General features: G+C 51.9%; 2 protein-coding genes across 2 annotated transcripts in view; one reads left to right on the forward strand and one right to left on the reverse strand.

The window, feature by feature from the left end:
- TNN (tenascin N) overlaps positions 1-6,200 on the forward strand; it is a 35,890-nt gene extending 29,690 nt beyond the window's left edge. The window contains 8 exon segments of the mRNA XM_039555624.1: positions 108-256; positions 258-310; positions 1,451-1,602; positions 2,471-2,567; positions 3,242-3,418; positions 4,061-4,138; positions 4,141-4,214; positions 4,777-6,200. Coding sequence (XP_039411558.1) covers positions 108-256; positions 258-310; positions 1,451-1,602; positions 2,471-2,567; positions 3,242-3,418; positions 4,061-4,138; positions 4,141-4,214; positions 4,777-4,923 — 927 coding nt within the window. The 3' untranslated portion in view covers positions 4,924-6,200.
- A 2,324-nt stretch (positions 6,201-8,524) lies between these two features.
- On the reverse strand, positions 8,525-17,826 carry KIAA0040 (KIAA0040 ortholog). The gene is made up of 2 exons (XM_010406321.4): positions 17,573-17,826; positions 8,525-11,921 (listed from the first exon to the last, which is right to left on the reverse strand). Exons 1-2 carry the CDS (start codon positions 17,809-17,811, stop codon positions 11,477-11,479), a joined length of 684 nt encoding a protein of 227 aa, XP_010404623.2. The 5' UTR covers positions 17,812-17,826; the 3' UTR covers positions 8,525-11,476.
- Between the last annotated feature and the right edge of the window lie 1,553 nt (positions 17,827-19,379).

Below are 19,379 nucleotides of genomic sequence, written 5' to 3' on the forward strand. Positions count from 1 at the left end.
TTCTTGAGGCCTTGCCCCCAGTCTTCCTTCTGAGGTGATGGACTTCATGTTTCAAGGATACGGGGTGAATTTGCCTCTCTGAACCCTACAAGAAAAGCCTGTAAATGCATCTGGGGTTTGAGGCACAGTGGTCCAGAAAAGCTAAATGCTCTTCTGAGCTGGGTTCAGCTTTTGTCACTTGGCAGAAAGTATATCTGGGTCCCAGCAAACAACTGTTAGTGCTGGAAGGGCTGGCACAAGGAGTGAGGTACACTGTCTCCCTACAAGGGAGATCACCAGAGCAGAAAGACAGAGCATCGCTTCTCAACAGGTAGGAACTGGCCTTGGATTGTTGCATTTTTCCCCTGTGCTCTGCAGCTGTTGCTCATCACAGTAGAGATCAAAGACAGAGTTTGTATCCTACAGATGCACAGGGAAACTGTGATCATAAGCCAACCATTTAGCAAATCAGTGGTGCTGCTCCTGGCTGCGTGTCCGTGCTAAGCCACACCACCTGGAGGCTTGGGAACACAGTGTGACAGTGTGAGTGGAGATTGCCCACGCTGGTCACCTGTGCTGGCAAGCCTTGCTAGCCAAGTGCAGGACAAAACCTGCTCATGAGCTGCCAGTGGGCAGGAGAGAGGATGATAATGCAGGAGATCTTTCTGCACATCCTAGTAATGGCAGGGCACAGCAGTGTAAATGATCTTAGGGCCTTGGGTAGCTGCCCAGGTTGTTCAGAGGTCAGGAAATGCACACCAGACTGTCAGCAAATCAAACATTTCATGCCAGCATGCTGTGGGAGCCTCTCGTACTGTGCCAGTGCCCACAGGGGTTGCCAATTGTGGATTAATTGTGAAATGCAGAGAAATTAAAGTCCCTTTTTTCTGCCACTCCCACCTTTACAAACAAGGTCTCCTCTTCCCGCTCTTATTGCAAGCCAAGGCTGGCTCTTTTTTTGTGGGCAGGCAGTGGCAGGACAAGGGGCAATGGTTTTAAGCTGACAGAGGGTAGGCTTAGATTTGAGATCAGGAAGAAATTCCTTACTCAGAGGGTGGTGAGGCATTGGCACAGGTTGCCCACAGAGACTGTGGCTGCCCCATCCCTCGAAGTGTTCAAGGCCAGGCTGGATGGGGCCCTGAGCAGCCTGATGTAGTGAGTGGCACCCCTGCCATGGCAGGGGGTTGGAACCAGATGAGCTTTAAGGTCCCTTCCAACCCAAACCATTCTAGGATTCTGTGGTTCTATCTCTTGCAGCTTTGGGGGACCCTATCTGTGTGCCAGCTCCCAGGCAGTGGGGAAGGCCAAGAGCTGCTACCTGCAGATGCAGCTGGGCCCTGTATGAGTGCACAGCAGGGGCTGCTGCTTTCTCTGCTTCTCTTCCAGTACCCATTGTCCATAGGACCTTCCCAAGGTGAAGTGCCTCCTCCTGCTTTGCTGATGGACAGTTTTCCCCGCTCTGCTCACACAATGAGCTTCCTCTACCAGTATCCCATGGACTGCAGCCAGGTGCAGCAGAATAGAAGTGCCTCCAGCAGCATGTACAGCATTTACCTGAACAGGGATGGCAGCAGGCCACTGCAGGTGTGCTGTGACATGAGCACTGACGGAGGCAGGGGGACGGTGAGTGAGGCTCTGCTCCTCTTCCTGCTTTTTGATGAATCTAATCACGTGGACTTGACGCAGATGTTAGTTGAGGTTCCTTTCGCTCTGCTGCACTCCTGTGTTTCAGCTCCTTGCTGAATGGAGTAGCATGTTTTAGGGAGGGTAATGGATGGTGATGTACCCAGAGTCCAGGGTTAGGTGTATGTTAATGCGTTTCAGCTGATGCCTCTTAGTGTTTTCATTGCTAGTGCTGTGAGCATGCACCTCAGCTCTGGCCACACAGGAAGTGTTGAGTGACTCAAGGGAGTCTGAAGGCAGAAGCATGGATGCTTTGAGGTGGGGAGTATGTGTGAATGTGGAGGAGTGAGTCTGAGGTTCTCTGATAGCAATCTCCCTCAACAACCAGAGAAAAATACTACCTTTTTATACCTTTCAGGGATAAATGATTTTCTCCAGTGAAATAAATAGTCGTGTGTTACTGCCAAGCCCCTCTGATCTTGGTGAAATTTAGAAACTCAAAGGCCTCATGGATCTTGTCTCTAAGCTTGTTTGTCTAAGTGTTTAGATCACGCTCAGATTTGTGGGAAACAAACTGCAAGATTTGTACAACTACGTATTTGCCCCAGTGCTTGTGTGCAGCCAGAAAATGGGAATGGATTCCTGTGTGTACCACGCTCAGGTGAAGTTTACTATCATAAAATTTGCACTCAATGATCTTGGAGGTCTTTTCCAACCTTAATGATTCTATGATCAGGTAGGGCTGTCTGTTCCTGAGCGCTTCACCTTTTTGTCTGCATTTTTGTCGTGATGAGCATTTCTCCTGCCCATCCTCCTGGTCTCCCCTCATCCTCTCAGGAGTGCTCACTCTGCAATCCTTGCTTTGCAGGTGTTTCAGAGGTGGAGCACTGGCAAGGTGGATTTCTACCAAGGCTGGAAAAATTACATGGAAGATTTTGGAGATCCCACTGGGGAATTTTGGCTTGGTACAGTACATGGGTGTGACCAGTGAAGGGCTAAAGATTGGCTTTGTAAAAGCACTTAAATGCTGAAATATCCAATCCCCTGAGTGTGCAGTCTTGAATTGTCAGCTTGTGTGTCTTCCCTAGCAATGCCAGTGAAGCACTGAGGGATCTCTAAAGGCCCACTAAGTATTTCCACTGACATCTTTGGGCTTTGGAGCAGTCCCAGGCAAGCCAAACTCTGGGCTCTGTTTATTTCAGACTTGTGTGTTCCCGTGGGAGGGGAGATAAGTTTTATTTGTGAAAATGCAAAAACCAGGAGACTACACAAAACTTGGTGTACTCAGTCATTTTTTGTCTGTCTTGTTCTGCTAGTGAGCAGTGTGTGAATCAGAGAATCCAGCATTAAATAGGGCAAAGTTTTTGGAGTAAGAGCCTTTAAATGTTCTGGGAAAAATAATGTTGCAGTACAGCCAGACTTGTGCTAGTTAAGGTTGTTTGTTTTTTCTCATATTTCTGTCTCTTGCAAGAAACTGAGATAAGACAGCATAAACTTGGCAAATTGTCCTGAAGCCTCAAGCAGGGAAGGAGGAGGCAGGAAATAGCTGATTTAACCAAAATGGCCATGGGGTGAGAGTCTAAGACTGCAAAGGTGAACAGGCTTCCCCCTCTAAAAAGTAATTGTTTTTTATTTCTAGGTCTTGACAAGCTGCACAACCTCAGGAGCAGCAGCTCCATCTGCTGCAAGCTCTGTGTGCATTTGTGGACAGCCAGCCAATCTCTCTGTGCTCTCCGTGACTTCTTCCAGGTTGCCTCAAGCAGGGACAGATACAGGCCGTCAGTGGGGAATTACAGAGGCAATGCTGGTGAGGAGGGCCTTGTCCTGGTGCTGTCTCTGCACAGGGAGGCAAATGCTGGGACCTGTGTGTTTGTTTTGCCAGCAGAGTGGGAGCTCCTTAGGTCAGGTTGGATCAGATGTGGTTCTCTTTGAGGAGAGAAGTCTTCCTAGGGAGATTGAGGAGAGTGCACCCATGGGCCTGTCTCATGCTGAAGACAGGAGAAAGAGTTGCTTGTTCATGGGGAAGAGGGGGCACTGTGACCCACGGAAGTGCCAGCTGAAAAGGCAAGCTGGGAAGTTTCCATGAGGTAATCTGTGCTGATAGGGCAGCAACTTCCCAGCTGAGAGTGCAAAAAAGTGTCTTTTATTCAGATGGCAGTTTGCTCAACAGCAGTGCTGGCTTCTGCCACTGGTACATCCTTACTACTGCTGTTGTGTCCATTTATCCTTTAATACACTCTTGCCATAGGGTTTAGATCTTCAGCTGGGAGGATCCAGCCCTTGGACATGCCCTCTAATAGCAGTGCTTTGGAGATTCGTGTCCAGACCTACGCTGTGCTGTGCCTTTCCCCTGCCAGGCCTGCTGTGTCCCACCTGAAGGGTGGAGAAGCCCTCAGGCTGAGCAGCTGCAGTAACTTACTGCTATCCGTGTCTTTGATCCCTTCCTGTAGGGATGCAGTGACCTACCACAGTGGCTGCAAGTTCACAGCATGGCCCAGGGACGATGATGTGGCTCTCAGCAGCCGTGCCCTGACACACCGAGTGCATGGTGCTGCAGGAACTGCCATCTGGCCAACCTCAACGGGGAGCGCGAGGAGAGCAAGCACAGTGAGGTGAGCAGCAGAGCTGGGGTGCTGATGATCCCTTCATAGCCTGGAGAAAACACATGGAGGGAGTGTCTTTCCTTGGAGCAGGAGGGATTGCCCTCTGACTCATTTCATTAGAAAGCAAAATGATGCCTAAGAAAACTTACAGCTCTTACTCTCTCCTCCCTGGATCCAGGGGACCTGAGCTCATGGCTCCCTGCTTCTTGTGGGCAGAGATACTTGAGGTGGAGCTGTCTTGATCTCTGAGGGGAGCACCTAAAGGAACACTCACTGGGAGCCACACTGGGGTGCTTGCTCACTGTCTGATGTAGCCTTTCCCTTGGTTTTCAGTGCACACCTTGGGGTACATCTCACTGTACAGGCTTTATCTGGGATTGAAGATGGCTCAGTCTTGTTGTTTTCCAAGCTGGATAGAGGTTTGATCTGTATGAAGAGTGTCTGAAATCCTGATTATAATTGAAGTCTCTGGTTATTGGAGGGTTAAATGGTATTTGAGGCAGGCAGTTGTAGGCTCCTAGCACCTGGTCTGGGCACTTTTAGTAAGAGAAATTCCTTGGTCTTTTCCCAGGATGTGAACTGGGAGCCATGGAAAGGACATGAATTCTCCATCCCTTTCACAGAGATGAAGATCTGTCCTCAGTCTTCCAGGAACAAGCCAGTCCTGGGGAGGAAGAAGAGGTCTTTATCATGGAAGAGGAAGAAGATCAGGGCTTAAATAGAACTCTCTGCAGAACAATACCCAAAGATAATGATTCACTATTTCTTCATAAACTTTGATTCAGACAGCTTGCTCCAGTACAAAGGAGACAATAGCTGACAACATGCACCCAGGGACATCTGGATCTGCAGCCCAACCTGCTACCAGCCTTTGGAGCTCCTGATGGGTGATGTTCCAGAGACTAGGAGGGGCTTGTGGGGGCATCCTGCCTGTAGATACTCTGGTTGACTAAGCATGACAAGGACCTGCTTGATCCAATACATGCAACTTCTATGAACTTCATGTAAAACAAGCCTTAACACATGCTGTTCTTTCTGAAACCTGTGCTGCAGACTCCTCTTAATTCTGTCCTTCTCTGGTGCTATCCACTTCAGACTTCCAAAAATAAATTCGAACCTACTAACAAATAATAGCCCCCTCACTTACATCAGAGGGAACCTTTTTGAGACTGTTGCCTCTCCCTGTTTTGGTCTGCAGTTCTCCTCATTATTTGGGCACATTCCCTATTCTTCCTGCAGAACTGGGTTCTGGGAAATGCTGCCAGTCTGCTGGCAAGGCTCATTAACCTGTGTGAGTTCTGTAGACCAGGTTCCTCAGACTCCAATACCACATCTCTGCAGGTTAAAATCTTGCTATTTTGCTTGTGTCATGTTTCCCAGCCCAGAGAAGAACTGAAGGAGATGTGCAGTAAATTGATGTTCACACTCCAGGGTGAGGCCCAGAACAGGGTGAGTGTAAGGCCCGCTCTCCTCCAGGCTCTGCTCAGCATCCCAAACCTGCCTCTCTGTACTGCTTGCTTACAAACAACTAACAAAATGCTCTGTGTGACTGTTCCATCTGCTGCCTTATGTTTTTTCATCAGCAGTGTGGCAGGTAGTGATGCTGAAATGATAACACTTGTCATCCACCTCTAAAATGAGCATCTGTTGGACTTAAACTGATCCTGCATGCTTTCCCTTGTGCTCCAGTGCATGGTTTCACACCTGACTGCTTTAATTTTTGCTTTTTACTCACAGCCATAAAGGTGAGGTTTATTTCCTTTCCCTGTGAGGATATTAAAATTCTGGGCCACCAGCTCCAGCCAGGGAAGAAGTATGAGCTCACCAAATGCCACTTGCTTAAAGGCTTCCTTGTCTGAACACAATGGGACATGGTTGTCCCATGTCTTAATGGCCTTCTCTATCCCAGTGCAGAGCAGAGTAATGCATTTTACAGAATCCTTCCCAGACTTTGGAGAAAGTAATAAAATCGCAAATAAAGGAGGTCTTAAAGTATTTCTGTCTTCTTTGCTTTGGGTGGTAGAATTACTTTCCTTCCTGTTTAAGCATTTTGCACAAAGTGGAAGCATTACCCAGGCCTGCAGTGGGACTGTGCAGATTAGGTCTTTGGGGTCTGCTCCAAAACAGGGATGGGAGTTGTGCTCTCTTTGTGACTTAACTCCGTGAAGCACCTCATTGATCTGTGCTTGCTAGGACCTGGCTGAGGAGAGCAAGCTGGAGAGTTGTCTCTCAAAGGTGAGGACTAAATTCTTCATCATACTTTCAGGGCTGTGCCTCTCAGGCAGGTGGGCTAAGACTTGTCTGAGCTGTGTTAGGATACCCAAGCCCTGGTTTGGGGGAAGGAGGAGACTAATGGTGAGAGGAGGAGAAAGGAAAATGGCACTTGAAGTGTTTTGCAGGCTCTGTTCTAAGAGCATGAGAGAAGGATGTGGGAAAGCGATGAGGGCTCTTTACTGTGAAGTGCTTTCTCCCTGTTGCCCACTTGTCTGTAGGCAAGGACAGATTTCACTTTGTTGTTCAACTAAAGGGCACAGTGAAGTCATGAGGAAGGTGACTGAGAGGGAGAGGAGGACTAGTCTCACACACAGCCACTCTAAAAGTGTATGCTCTCTAAGACACAGCAGCTGTGATTGGTCCCTGTGACGTTTCCCTGTGCAGCAGCAATATATAATCCCATCCTAAAGCTGAATCCCCCTGGGAACAGGGAAGATTCTCTTAAGCGGTACAAGCTTTGGTTTTGAGCTAAAAGCAAATGAGGCACCTTATTTGCAGTGTCTGAAGAGGGTTTATCTGTCACTCTTGATGCACCTCTCTCTCACCAGGAAGGGCAAAGTGACAGCTGCTGGAAAACCATTGCAGAAAGTCAGTATTCCCGAAGAGCCACAGGATGGCATTGTCTCTTCATGCAAGAGACACTTCCCAGCTGGCCTCTGGGGAAGGACCTTTTTGGGGTTAACCAGAGTCTGTGCTGCAGCCTGGGAGGCTGGGACTGCTCAGATAATGCCGTTTGTTTGCCTTGAGGAACTGGCTGTTCTGGTTTCGAGGCTCAGGATAGTTGGGGTAGTCCCATAAAAATGTCATATCCCTTTACTACCCTTGTTTTGCTGTAATATGTGGCCCTGTAACAGTGATGCTGGAGGGCCAGTAGAGTTTCAAAACCTCTGCCTTGCTCTGAGATCACTGAAAAGTTTATATTCGGATTTGCTACACACCCAGGGGCAGAATTTGAATCCCAGAAAGACCCTCACTGTGTTGGTGAGGACTGTCCTGTGGCTGGGTGCTACCAGCCAGGACCCATCTGTTGTGATATATCTGCTGTGTCTGGGAGCCCAGGGAAATGTTGCTGTACTTACCCAGGAGGAGGGAGAGGATGCCTCTTCCCAAAGAGACTGTGTTTCTGTATGGTGTGATTTGGAGAGAAGACTGAGGTGTCTTACTGCACTGGACACTTGCTTGGAAAGCAGTGCTGTTACTTTTGGTCACTGCTCTATGCTTTGTTGGCTGAATAAATAGTGGAATGGTCAGTGAAGATCCAATTCTTCCATCATAGAGGGATTTAATGGGCATTTGTGCTTCCCTTCAATCTTTAGACTGCTCCAGGATGCTGAACTTCATCTCTGCATACTTCTAACTTAGGACCCTGGAACTATCCTTTCCCCTTGCAGCCCAGGCTACTCAAGAACACCTTGCCCTGAATCCAGTGTCTGACACCTGGAGAGAAGCAAGGTGTGCACTGCTCCTTTCTTCTCCAGAAAGTGGGCTTCTGCCATTTCTAGCTGCTCATTGCTGCAGTCCTGTACACCTCTTTCACCAGTCTCTTCTGGAGCCTCAGCTCTGTGGGCAAGGGACAGCTTGGTGCCCCATCAGGCTGAGAAGCAGGTTTTTATTTTTTGCCCTCACGAAGGCAGAGCCTCCTGGTGTAGGATTTGGAAAGGCTCTGCCCGGCAAGCTGCAGACACCAAGAAATACTTGTCTGATCAAAACCAACTGGAGTTAACTACTCCATGCTGCTGATCTAAGAAGAAACAAACCTACAGCCCACCTCCCACAGCACAAACACATCTTTTCTTCTTCCCACTACTTCTTGCCCTTGGGTAGAGAAGCTTGGCTGTGCTCATTAACAAAGCAAGCCCATTAACTTGACTAAGTTAAGCTGTTTCTTTAAGAAAACATCTCTAAGCTGCACAGCTGGCTGCCGGCAGAGACTATACAGCCTCCGCCTGCTGAGCTCTCCCCTCTCTTATCTAGGGCCAGGTCACAGGTACAAGAAAGATTTCCCCAGGAAAATAAACACATGACTGAGAGATTGAGACACAGTGTTTGTTTGCAGTTTAAGAGTCATTTATTTCTGGTTTAAAAAAAATTGCACAAAATTTGTTTTGTTGTCGTTCCCTGTTGCATGGACTTGTTCAGGAAAATTGAAGGCTGATACTGAAATGCAGTCGTGGGAGGCAGGGCTGAGGTGTCTGGAGAGCAGGCACCATGCAGTGGAGTTTCTGTACTGTGCATCTCTGCTCCCTTGGTAACACGGGTGCTGCAGGGTTGCTGCTGCCCAGCTGGTGGGCAACAGCTTCTAGTTCACCTCAGGCTGTTGCTGCTCTTTTGCTTTTTCCTCCAGAAGCAGCCAATTCAGTGCATGGTTTGACTCAAACAGCAGACACCAACCCCCATGCCCTAGGGAGTGTGGAGGCTCGGCCCATCCACTGGTTGGATGGATCAGGGCAAGGTTGTATCCTGGTCCCTCCCTGCGCAACCCAGGGGTGGTTTGAATGGTGATTTTGGGGAGCTCTTGAAATTCAGACCTAGCTGTGAACTCCCCAAAGCCTGGATCTGGAGATGTGTGTGATACAATGCTCACATTTTCCTGGCAGTTCTCTGGTTCTTGTAGGAATTGGTTGCTGTCACCTGCAGAGTTGCTTGCTGTGCTTTCTGGAGAAAAGCCTTCCTGCAAGAAGCCCTCCAGAGCCTGGCACCTCCAGGTAGGCTGTACTCTGATAATGCTCGCTGCCTCCGTGCCCCTGCTTGTTTGGCTGAGCCTCTGGCCACCCATCGTGTTTCCCTTTACTCTGATTTTTTTTTTTTTTTTTTAATTCCTCCAGGCAGCACCACCCTGCCTCCAGGGCTGCTCATGCCTCTAGATCACAGCAGCAGCACCTGCATGGGCTGCTTTGGCCACCCGGTGAGTGTGGAGGCAGAAGGGCTGAGAAAAGGACTTGGATGGGGGAAGGAAGAAGGAATAATGCAAGTGCAGTGCTAGTTCCCCAGGATCCTGGCTAGACTGGGAGCTTGGGACAGAGATCAGAGCTATTTCTGCATTTCCCTAGCATGACATGTGGCAAATCCTAATTTTTACACCATTATATGTTGCTTCCTGTTTTGGAGAAGGGAGTCACTAATTTCAGTGGTGTCGAAGCAAACTGGAAAATAAGGCACATATGGGGTCAATTTAAAGGGCTGTGTGAGGAGGAGCCCGGCCTCAGGGCTGTTCCCAGCACAGCCACACGCAGCCAAACCCCGTGACACGATGTGACCATCGCAGCCCTGCCTGCATCACACAGAACAGGCTGTGCTGGGACCGGGTGGCACAAGCAGCTGCTTCCAGCCCGTGGCTTTGTCCTCCAAGCCAGGGGAAGGTGGCATCACCCTTGCCCGGGCTGGAAGCGGCTGTGCCCAGCAGCTCCGTCCAGGCTTGCCCATGTGGGGTTGGCTGCTTGTTCCCCAGATGCCTGGCTCTAGCTGGCAGCTCTGGTCTGCTGCAGCAGCTTAAGAACTGGAAGAAAACGGGAAGGAAGACATCCAGTGTACAGACAGGGCAAAAACCAGATGTGATGAGGCTTCTCATCACACACATGCGTCCCTCAATGGAAAAAGAGATGGGGAGACAGAGCCTGCTGGGGCACAGAGTGGGGAGCAGAGGAGACTCCCAGCTCAAGGGATATAGGGTGGGAACACAAGCCAGGGCAGGGCAGCGGGGAAAGAGAGCAGGGATGAGAGCTGTGTGGTCCTGTTAGCTGCTGTGCCCAGCTGAGCTCTTTCCAAGTACCATGAGGATGGATAGGGGTGCATAGTTCGGCTGTATGATGTATCCCTGTGTAAGGGATGACTGTGGACATGGAATTTACTTTGCTTCTACAGCATATTCAAAATCCCAGAGCTGGTCAGCCTGACAGCCATACAGAAACCTTCAGTGCAGCACACAGAGCTGGCATCAGCTGGGGCAGCACGAGCTCAAGGGTCTGTGTGTGTCTCACACATGGCACAAGGGCTGCAGGGAGAGGTGATGGCTGAGCGTGCCAGGAAACCATGTCTGCTGCTTCAATACCGCTTCAGTGTGCCTGGCCCCTCTCCAGAGGGGCCTTTGGTCCTGCTCTTCTTCAGTAGTCATTCAATAAATAACTCTAATGCCCGCAGCAAAGCTTTTACACAGCCTCAGGTTGTGTTTCTGCTCTTGCAGTAGCATGGTGGGCTCTTCAAAGGCAAGTTTGTATAAAACAGTCTTTCAAGGAAGGGGTTTTCTTAAGTGCTGGTGCAAAAGGGCTGGTTTGGCAGCCTCCTCTCTCCTTCCTGCCTCTAGCCTAGGTGGCAAGGCATCCTTCTGCTGTGCTGCCTTAGGATGGTGTCTGAGGTCACTAAGGTTGGGCTGAGGGCATCTAGCTTGCAAGTGACTTTGGTTTGGTGGCCTGGGAGATGGCACATCTTTGAGCTGTGGGGTAACTGTGCTTTCTTTGTGTCTCCCAAGCGAGTTGGGTTTGGACGGAGCCTAGACAACGAAGCTGTGCCATCTCCACGGCAGGGCAAGCAAGCGAGGCGTGTCTGTGCCTGCTTCACTCACAGCTGTCTGTGTTGGGCAGGAGGAGTGTGCAGGTGGCTTGGTCTCTGGGTGAACCTTGTCCTGTGCACCCTTGTCTGGGTCACAGCGCGTGTGCTTGCACAGGAGTGCAGAGGGAGAGCCTGTGTGCCAGCCCGGTGTGTGCGCTGTGCTCGTGGCAGGAGGTACGGAGGACCCGCTGGCAGGTCACCCCTGTGTGCTCACCTGTCCTTTGCAGGGGTCTCTGCCCCGGGACACGCTGGCATGGTGCGGGAGAAGAGGCTTGCACAACCTGTGCCCGACTGCCTTGTTTTCTGTTGGCCCTTCAAACACGCTGGGCTCAGCCTCTGTCAAAAGTCACCATAAAGTGGCAGCAGCTTTGGTATCTCCTGGCCCCTCCTGGTGCACAGGTGAAAGGAGTGATGGCATCTCAGAGGAGAGGACCTGAACGCCCTCTTGTCTGCTAGATGGGCAAGGAGGGTCTCTTGTCCAGCAAGAGCAGCTTGGGCTGAGCCGAGATCCACAGGTCCTCTTCATCCTGCTTCTTCTTCTTCTTTTTCTTCTTGTTCCTCTCAGCATGCAACTGCCCGTTGCTGCTGGGGCCACCTTTCCTCGTGCTTTCTCTCCTCTGTCTGCAGAAGCAGCAGTGGCAGCAGATGAAAACGAAGGCGATGAGGACAACAAAGGGCAGGCCCAGCAGCACGGCCAGGCAGACGGTGTTGAAGATGCCTTCCTCATGCTTGGTACGGATGAGCTCCAAGATGGAATTAAAGAAAGAGCTGATCTTCTGCTGCATGTCGGCTCCTGAGCAGACTGCCTGTGCTGTTCCCTCTGCTTCAAAGGTACCTTGAGATATGCTCAGCTCCTGTGAGTAGCTATTGGGCTCCACAAGAGTCCTTGGATGGTGCCTGCGGAGACAAGAAACCACATGGATCAGGTGCCTGCTCCCTCAGCAGTTTTCTCCATGGAGCTGCCAGAACAGCTCAACCCTCAGCAGGGTGAGATGTCTCCTGCCTTGGAGGGGCCTGGAGCCATAGGGGATGGACTATGCTGCCTGCTATGTCCCTTTGGGTGTATTTAACTGAGAAACAGCCTCCTGTCTCCTGGGGTTTGTTCTTGATGGTGGGGATGGCTGAGGAGGGCTTTGGGCATCCCTACTTGCCTTGGAATTTAGCTAAGCACAAATCCTACCCCTTTGGATTTACACATCAGCTCTGGCTGAGCAGTCACAGCATGGAGCTCTCATTAGCCCTTTGTAGGGCTTGTTTCTTAGCAGAGGAAATACTGTCTGCAGCAGAAGCTTTCCTGTCTAGGAAGGGACTTGCCTGATCTAGGCCAGTGACCATTGTGGAGAACAGGAGTGCCGTAGGAGCCAGGACTCCACATGGCACAGGTCTCTCCTTATTCCCAGTCCTGGGATGGGGTGTCTTTGGACAGACTTTCTCATGGTCCATGGTCTGGGATGGGCAGCACAGAGGCAGGGTCTGTTCTTGCTGCCCCGGCACCCCAGGCACTGCCAGCAGGTGTGGTGTGGGGCTGTGGCTAAGCCACCTGTATTTTGGATGGGGACTGTGGTCAGCGGGACTCGCAGGCAGGGCTCAGCTGGCAGACCCCAGCGAGCAGCCCTGCACCCACAGCTGCTTCCCTGTACCCAGGGCTGGCCACAGAGGCGGCGGCAGAGGAGGGTAAGGGTTGGCTGGGGTGGAGGAGCTGCTGCTGCTGTGCCTCACCTGGGAATTGCTCCAAGGGTTTGGGTAGGGCTGAGAAGCATTTCTGTGGCTTGACGTAAGGTTTTCCTCTTCCCTCGGGGAGGGAGAGGTGCTGCTGAGTGCCAGGGCTCTCAGGGAAGCCCTCCTGCAGGAGCAGGGAGCTGCTGCCTCTGCTCACACCTTTCTTCCTCTCCTGTGGCCGGGCAAAGCATCTGAGTAGAGCAGGGGCCTTTGTGCTGTGAGTCTGCAGTTCTGTTTCAACACAGGGGTCACTGGATTAGAGGCTGTACAGATGAGGAGCTGGCAGGGGCAGGAGCAGGCTCCAGCACACTATTTGACCCTTGCTCAGCATTTTACGTCAGTATCTTTGCCAGCCTTTGGGATTCAAGCCCTGCAGCCTCTTGAGGGAATGCTTAAATCCCCATGTGCCCAAGAGGGGAAACTGAGGCACAGTAAAAGGAAAACTAACACTTTCACGTAACAAAAACTTGAGAGGTACAGCCTGAACACCAAAGGTGTCCTAGAGGGGTTGCTCCATTTGTCCCCTGTGATACCAACTCCTTCCCTTTCCTTCTGGCAGCTCTCACAGAGCTCGGGGACCTTGAGGGAGGGACAGGAAGGGGACCCCAGCTGGTTTTGGCTGAATCCTTCTTGCCTACAGCAGTGCCCTCCCTTGCTTTGCATCTCATTTATTCCTTGTGTGGCACCTGCTAAGGGATGCTCTCTTGTACGGAGTGTTTTAGGATCCTCCAGCTAGCACCACTGTGCTTCCTTCTGCCTCGCTGTGCCATTACAACCCACTCCTAACGGAAGACAAGCCACCAGCCTCGCCCAAAAAAGCAGCCACCAGTCCCACCCAGCTCTAACCACAGCTCTGGTGATGCTGCTGAGGCGGGAACTCCTGGGCAGCCCCCAAAAAGGAAGCTCCCAAGGGAAAAACTGCCTTCCAAAATGCTGTTCTGGGACCTACAAAGCTGTACAGGGGCTTGTTTCACTGGCTGCTGGCTTTCAGACCTGACTGTCAGGACCTCAAGAGCTGAATGCCTCAGCACAGATGCCAAGCTCTCGATTTGGGATTCCACAAGTGCTCAGATTCTGTTAAAAATAAGGGGTTTATCTGTGCCCCTCAGAAACAGACTGACCACTGTGGATTTATTGTTTCAATTTGCACGAGTGCGCAGCTGAGCTGGCCCAAATTAGCTGGTGGTTTCTCTTTTGAACATGGATTTCTCTGGGTGCCTTTCTAAAAAATTCTCATTTGAGATTTACCAAATGAAATGCAGTGCCCTGGGAGGTGGTTTTAGCTTTGGCTGAGAGAAGTTTATTATTATTGCTGGATTTTTGTCCAGTCTGCTGCATCAAAACTGGCTGCTCCTCACATTCCCTCATTCCACTACTCAACAGAGGACAGAAATATCAGCAACATCCCCACCTGAGAAATCGCAGGCTACCACTCAGACACTCAAATCCCATACACCCTCTTCCTACCCCCTGCCTGGAGCCAGCTGGGAGCATCCCAGATCTGCTTTTGCTCAGAGAGGAGATAAGTGAGAGCCACTTCTTAAAGCCTGCTCCCTGTCCTGACCCTCATCTTCACCTAGGTCTTCTTTTTGGGGCAACTGCAGTAAAGGTTAAGCTGCAACATAAAAAAACAGAGCAGCTTTTCCTCAGCCTGAATCACCCATGTGATGCAGGTTTGCCATTTATCCATAAATATCCTGACAGCTCATTATCCAGGCAGGAATACAGGATGCCTTTGATACACTTGACTCCAAAAAAGAAGTGAAAACCCTAAACAACCCCCGAACAACAACTGCCTTAATTTCAGACAAAACAGGATGTAGAGTTTTATTCCTGCACTGAACTGCTGTATATTTACTGCCTCTAAACTTCTGGGTAGTGAAGGAGGGCTGGAACTTCCTTTTAAACTTGTAATTAATTGTTTGCAGAGGAAAACAGAACAGGGAGGGGAAAAAAACAAAAAAAAGCAAAGTCCTTTGAAATATTTCCACTTTAAACTGGAGCTGAATGCACTGCAGAGGCCCTGGCTGATTGCTACTGGGAAGTGCCCAGCTGGGGACATATGGCCACATGGGCAAGCCAGATGTGTATCCCTTGGAAGGGGAAGGTGGAGGTACCTGCTCCTACCCTGACCAAGCAGCACCCAAACCCCAGGGCCATCTTCCAGCATGGCCATGCAGCTGGTTTTCAAATGCCTTTTCTTTCTAGTGTGTGCATTGCTTTTTGTTTTGTAGATGAAAAGATGTCTGTGTGCTAAATAATGGGGTTCTTCAGTTTCCTATTAAAAAAATGGGAGAGGAGGGGAAAGTAGAAAAACTGATGTCTTTGGACATCATCCAAGGGCAGAGGGGTTACCCAAGGCCACCCACTGCCAGCTGAAAACCTGAGTGCGCCATGAGGAGCTGCATTCAGGAAAATCCATGCTGCTGCTCAGTTTGGTGTGCCATCTCCCCTTAGAGAAGGGACCAACACGGAGAGCTGCTCCCATGCTGTGGTCCAGGATGGGTGTGAACCGCTTGCCCACAGCACGTGGAGCTGCCATTGGGACACCAGCTGTTTTTTGGGTCAAGATATCGGACCAAAAAACAGGGCCAGGGAGGTACTGAGAGACAGGGCTGTGTCTCAGGGAGGGCTGTGGAGCACCCTCCTAAATAAGCTCTTTGTTTTTGGGCGGCCAGTGCTGGCAGAGCCAGGGGAACGCTGACATGGAAACTTGCCTGGGAACTCCTGTGGCCAGGGATGGATGGCTCCAGCTGATGGCAGCTCTGCACAGCGGGGCTTTATGCCACTTGTGTAAGTTTTAATCAACGTTGGGCGTCCAGCATGAAGTTCTTTAATCCACACTGGCCTCGAAAGAGCCGGTTTGCAAGGGTGGGGAGCATCTGCCACTCCTGTGGAGTTATGGAAGGCCGTGGGTGGAAAACAAGGTCCTTTTGAGGGACGCCTTGCAATGGCACCGCAAACCGTTGGCATGCAGGGCTTGCCTGGCTGAGCTGGAGGGGTAAAGGCTGCCAGCCTGTGTGTGGGGAAACCAAAACAGAGGGGGTTGCCTTGGCAATGCTGGCTTGTCCACATCCTGTGTGCTGCAGAGCAACTGCAGGGACTGCGGATGGAGGTAGAGTTTGCAGAAAAGCTGCAGTTTACTGGAAACTGCTCTGCTGTGTCACTATGGCAGAGGGGAGAGACCTGGAGGTCATTTTGCTAGTGAAGTTCTTTAGGCCCAACCCTCAGCAGGCTCTTATGTCTTCATGAAATTCCCTCCAACCTAACAAAGCTCAACCTGCTCCTCTCAGCTGAGATGCTGCCTGACTCAGGCAGGAGTGGGGCTGCTCTAAGGTGCTCCCTGCATCTACGGTGAGAGCAGCAGCAGCTCTGGGGGCAGCTGAGCTGTGGGGTGTGCCCCAAGTATTTCTGGATTATTTCAACACTCCTGTGCTCTGTGGCCAGCTGCAACTCAGGACTTGTGGAGGTGACGTGAAATCAACTGACCTACAGCCACCCCCATTTCCTTAACGCAGATGAGACCACACTTCGTGCAGTTGATGCTAAGGAGTGCAAAGCAGGAATCACATTATTAAACAACCACTTCCTTCTGTTACTGGCTTTATGTCAGCTTTATATCCACTTTCCATTGCAGTGACAGCTATGGGTCAGGCAGGAGAGGCTAATTTTTGTTACAGCCTGTGAGCTCCCTGATCCACCCAGCAGAGACACAGCTATGCTGTCACACGAGTGGCACCTATTTTCCCTGCTTGCACCTGCAGACTTAGAGGAAAACTGGATGAAACCTGACACCGAGGGTGAGCAGTTTCCTTAGCAGGGATTGCACATTGCTGTTTCGGAAATGGTGACTAAGAAGAGTTTTGCCGCCGGTCTCCCAGAAGGTCTCGCAGCAGGCTACAGAGACGTTCCTCAAACGTAAAGGACAAACACCAAAAGCCACCACCCCGCAAACACGAGCAGCTGAAGCTTCATCTCACTCCCACCACCATCAAACCTTCCTGCCAGAAGCCACGCGTAAATGCGTTCATTCCCTGAAGGGAGCGATCTGGAAAACTACTGATATGGATGTTGGATAACAGGGTTAAAGTGAAACTATTTTGCAAGCTGCTGCCTGGAGCCCACTCGTCATCACCGTCTGCACACGCGCGGCTGCCGTCGGCCCCGGGATCACGGAGACTCTGCCCCAAGGATCAGTTTTGAGTTTAGGCGAGCGCCGCTGTCATCCCTGAGTGCACTGGGAGCTCCTCGCAGCCATCCTGGGCTCCCTCAGCCTGCGGTGCGGGCAGTGCTGCCTCTCCGGGCGGGCAGCAGCCCCCACTCGTGGCCCTCCCTGGCGTCGATCACGCGTGGCTTTGGTTACAAGAGGCTCAGGGGGCTGCCAGAGAAGCTGTGGATGCCCCATCCCTCGAAGCGTTCAGCGTCAGGTTGGACGGGGCTCGGAACAACCTGATCTAGTGGAAGGTGTCCCTGCCATGGCTGGAACAAGGCGCTCTTTAAAGTCCCTTCCAATCAGACCGTGCTGGGATTCTGCGGTGCTCGAAATGTGTGGGTGCAGCTCGGGTGCCCCGAACCCCCGGTGCCAGGCGCACTGCCCCAGACACACGGCCCCGGAGAGCTGCTTGCTCCTCATCGCTCTTTCCCCAGCGCACCGTCCTCACCCCCTCCCCCCCGGGCTGCGCGAAGCACATGATGTGGCCTTAAAAAAAAAAAAAAAAAAAAAGGCGAGAAAAGCCCTGGGTTTGAGTAACACAGCACCCAGGATAACGCTAATGGAAGCCCAGCCCCGCGATCCCCCTCCGGGGTACTCCCCCGGGCCCCCGACCTACCTCTGCGCCGCGGCCCCGTCCCGGCAGCTGCTCCGGCGGAGGGGAAATGGGACGCCCCGTCCCGTCCCGTCCCTCGGTGTCCCGCCCGCCTCCGCCCCCGGCCGGCCCCGCCGCCCGCCCGCCCCACCTGGGGCTCCCCCCGCACCCTCCGACGGAGCCCCGGACTGCGGGGGGCACACGCTGTGCGGCGCGGGCCAGGCTGCGGAATTTGGGCTGGGAGAGAGGCGGGGACGGGACATAAGCCAGCCCCGAACTTGCTGTGGGGAAGAGGGAGGGAACCGAGTGTTTCGCTCGCCGGGCTTTGGTGCAGCCCAGGTTTTCCCAGAAGCGTTTTTGGGAGACAGCAGGGTGGTGATGCCGCTGCTGTGGTGGGGAGGCCAGGGTAGAGCTCCAGCTTCACAAGAGCAGTGCCAGGAGTACCGCCCTGAACCCCCTCACCACTGCCACCCTGCTCCCTCTCACCTCCACCCAGCACCCCGTCACCACCACCCTGAGTGTGGTCACCCCGGCGCCGCCCTGACGCCACCCTCTGTCCCTGGGAAGGGGACACTGCAGCCAAGCAGGAGGTGATGGAGCGTCCCCAGGGAAGGGGGCACCCCAGGACCTACCCCTGGTCCATGCAGCATCCAGGGTGCTGTATGGATGCTATACAGCCATGGATAATGATGGCTGTTTCGACCTGGGAAGACGCTCCTGGCTGTGCAGGGCTTAGTGGTGGCCTCGGCATCGCTGGCTTAAGGGTTGGACTCCATGATCTCAGAGGGTTTTTTCAACTTAAATGATTCTGTGATTCAATATTTTCAAGCTGTGATCCCAGTTCCACTGGGATTGCCACCCCCACCCTTCACTTGCTACTTTCTCTCCGGTGGATTTCTTTTTTAACACCATGTCAGGATATCCAGGAATTGCTGAATCCCAGCTGCTTTCCAGTCCAGGGCAGTGTTGCGATGCTGACAGCTGGGCAAGCTGCGACTAGAAAAATGTTCTGCTGGAATTTTTCTGGTTGGACTGAGTCCTTGTGGATTGCAAAATCCCCACATTTGCCCTCCTTGCCCTCCTTCATGCTCCAGAGACAGTGGCTTGGCTTTACTGCTTCAGCCTTGGTGCTGACTTGTCGAGCTGGGGTAGCCAGGGCTATCTGACCCTTCAAGGCTCCTGGGAAACAGCCTCATGTTCCCAGTGCTGTGACTTGGCAGCACCAGGAGCAATGCAGTGCTGGGAATAGGAGGAAAGAGAGATAGAGAGGAGGGTGGAGGGATGTAGGCAAGTTGGCTGCCAGCTTCTGCTGCCCTCCTGCTTCTTTCACCCTAGTGCTGCAGTCGGAGAGGTGAGACACCCTCAGAAACACACACTGTAGGCTACAGCTTGTGCTAAGTGCCTCCTCATAGCCTTGGGGAAGGTGTTACTCTCCTGTGGGAAACACCAATTTTTCCCTAAAGATTTGCTGCTTAACGCCAGGAACTTTTCTCTTGGTTTTATGCTGCAGGATGAGGATCCCTGGGCTTTGCATCTTGTGGCTCACTGCATCCCAGTTTCTCATATCCCAGTTCACCCTATCCTGACTCATTCCATCCCATCTCTCCATGACCCAGCTCACCCCATCCTATTTCTCCCTTGTCCCCTGACCCTATCCCAGCCCCCTGCTTCCCAGCTTACCCCATTCCAGCTCTCCCCCCTCACTGAGCTGCAGCCATTCCCTGTTTTGTCAGGACAAATCCCCCTAGGAAAATGTCATTCCCAGGGTACACAGAAGCCACCTGGGTGCTGACAGTCTCCCTGACCACTGTACAGCACCAGACACCACAGT

Source organism: Corvus cornix, chromosome 8 (genome assembly GCF_000738735.6).
Source record: "Corvus cornix cornix isolate S_Up_H32 chromosome 8, ASM73873v5, whole genome shotgun sequence".
Lineage (NCBI taxonomy): Eukaryota > Metazoa > Chordata > Aves > Passeriformes > Corvidae > Corvus > Corvus cornix.

Coding starts and splice junctions, on each gene's coding strand:
- KIAA0040 (XM_010406321.4), bottom strand. CDS start 17,811: ATGTCCCGTCCCCGCCTCTCTCCCAGCCCAAATTCCGCAGCCTGGCCC. Junction 11,922..17,572: donor GACGGGGCCGCGGCGCAGAG/GTAGGTCGGGGG, acceptor TTGTCTCCGCAG/GCACCATCCAAGGACTCTTG.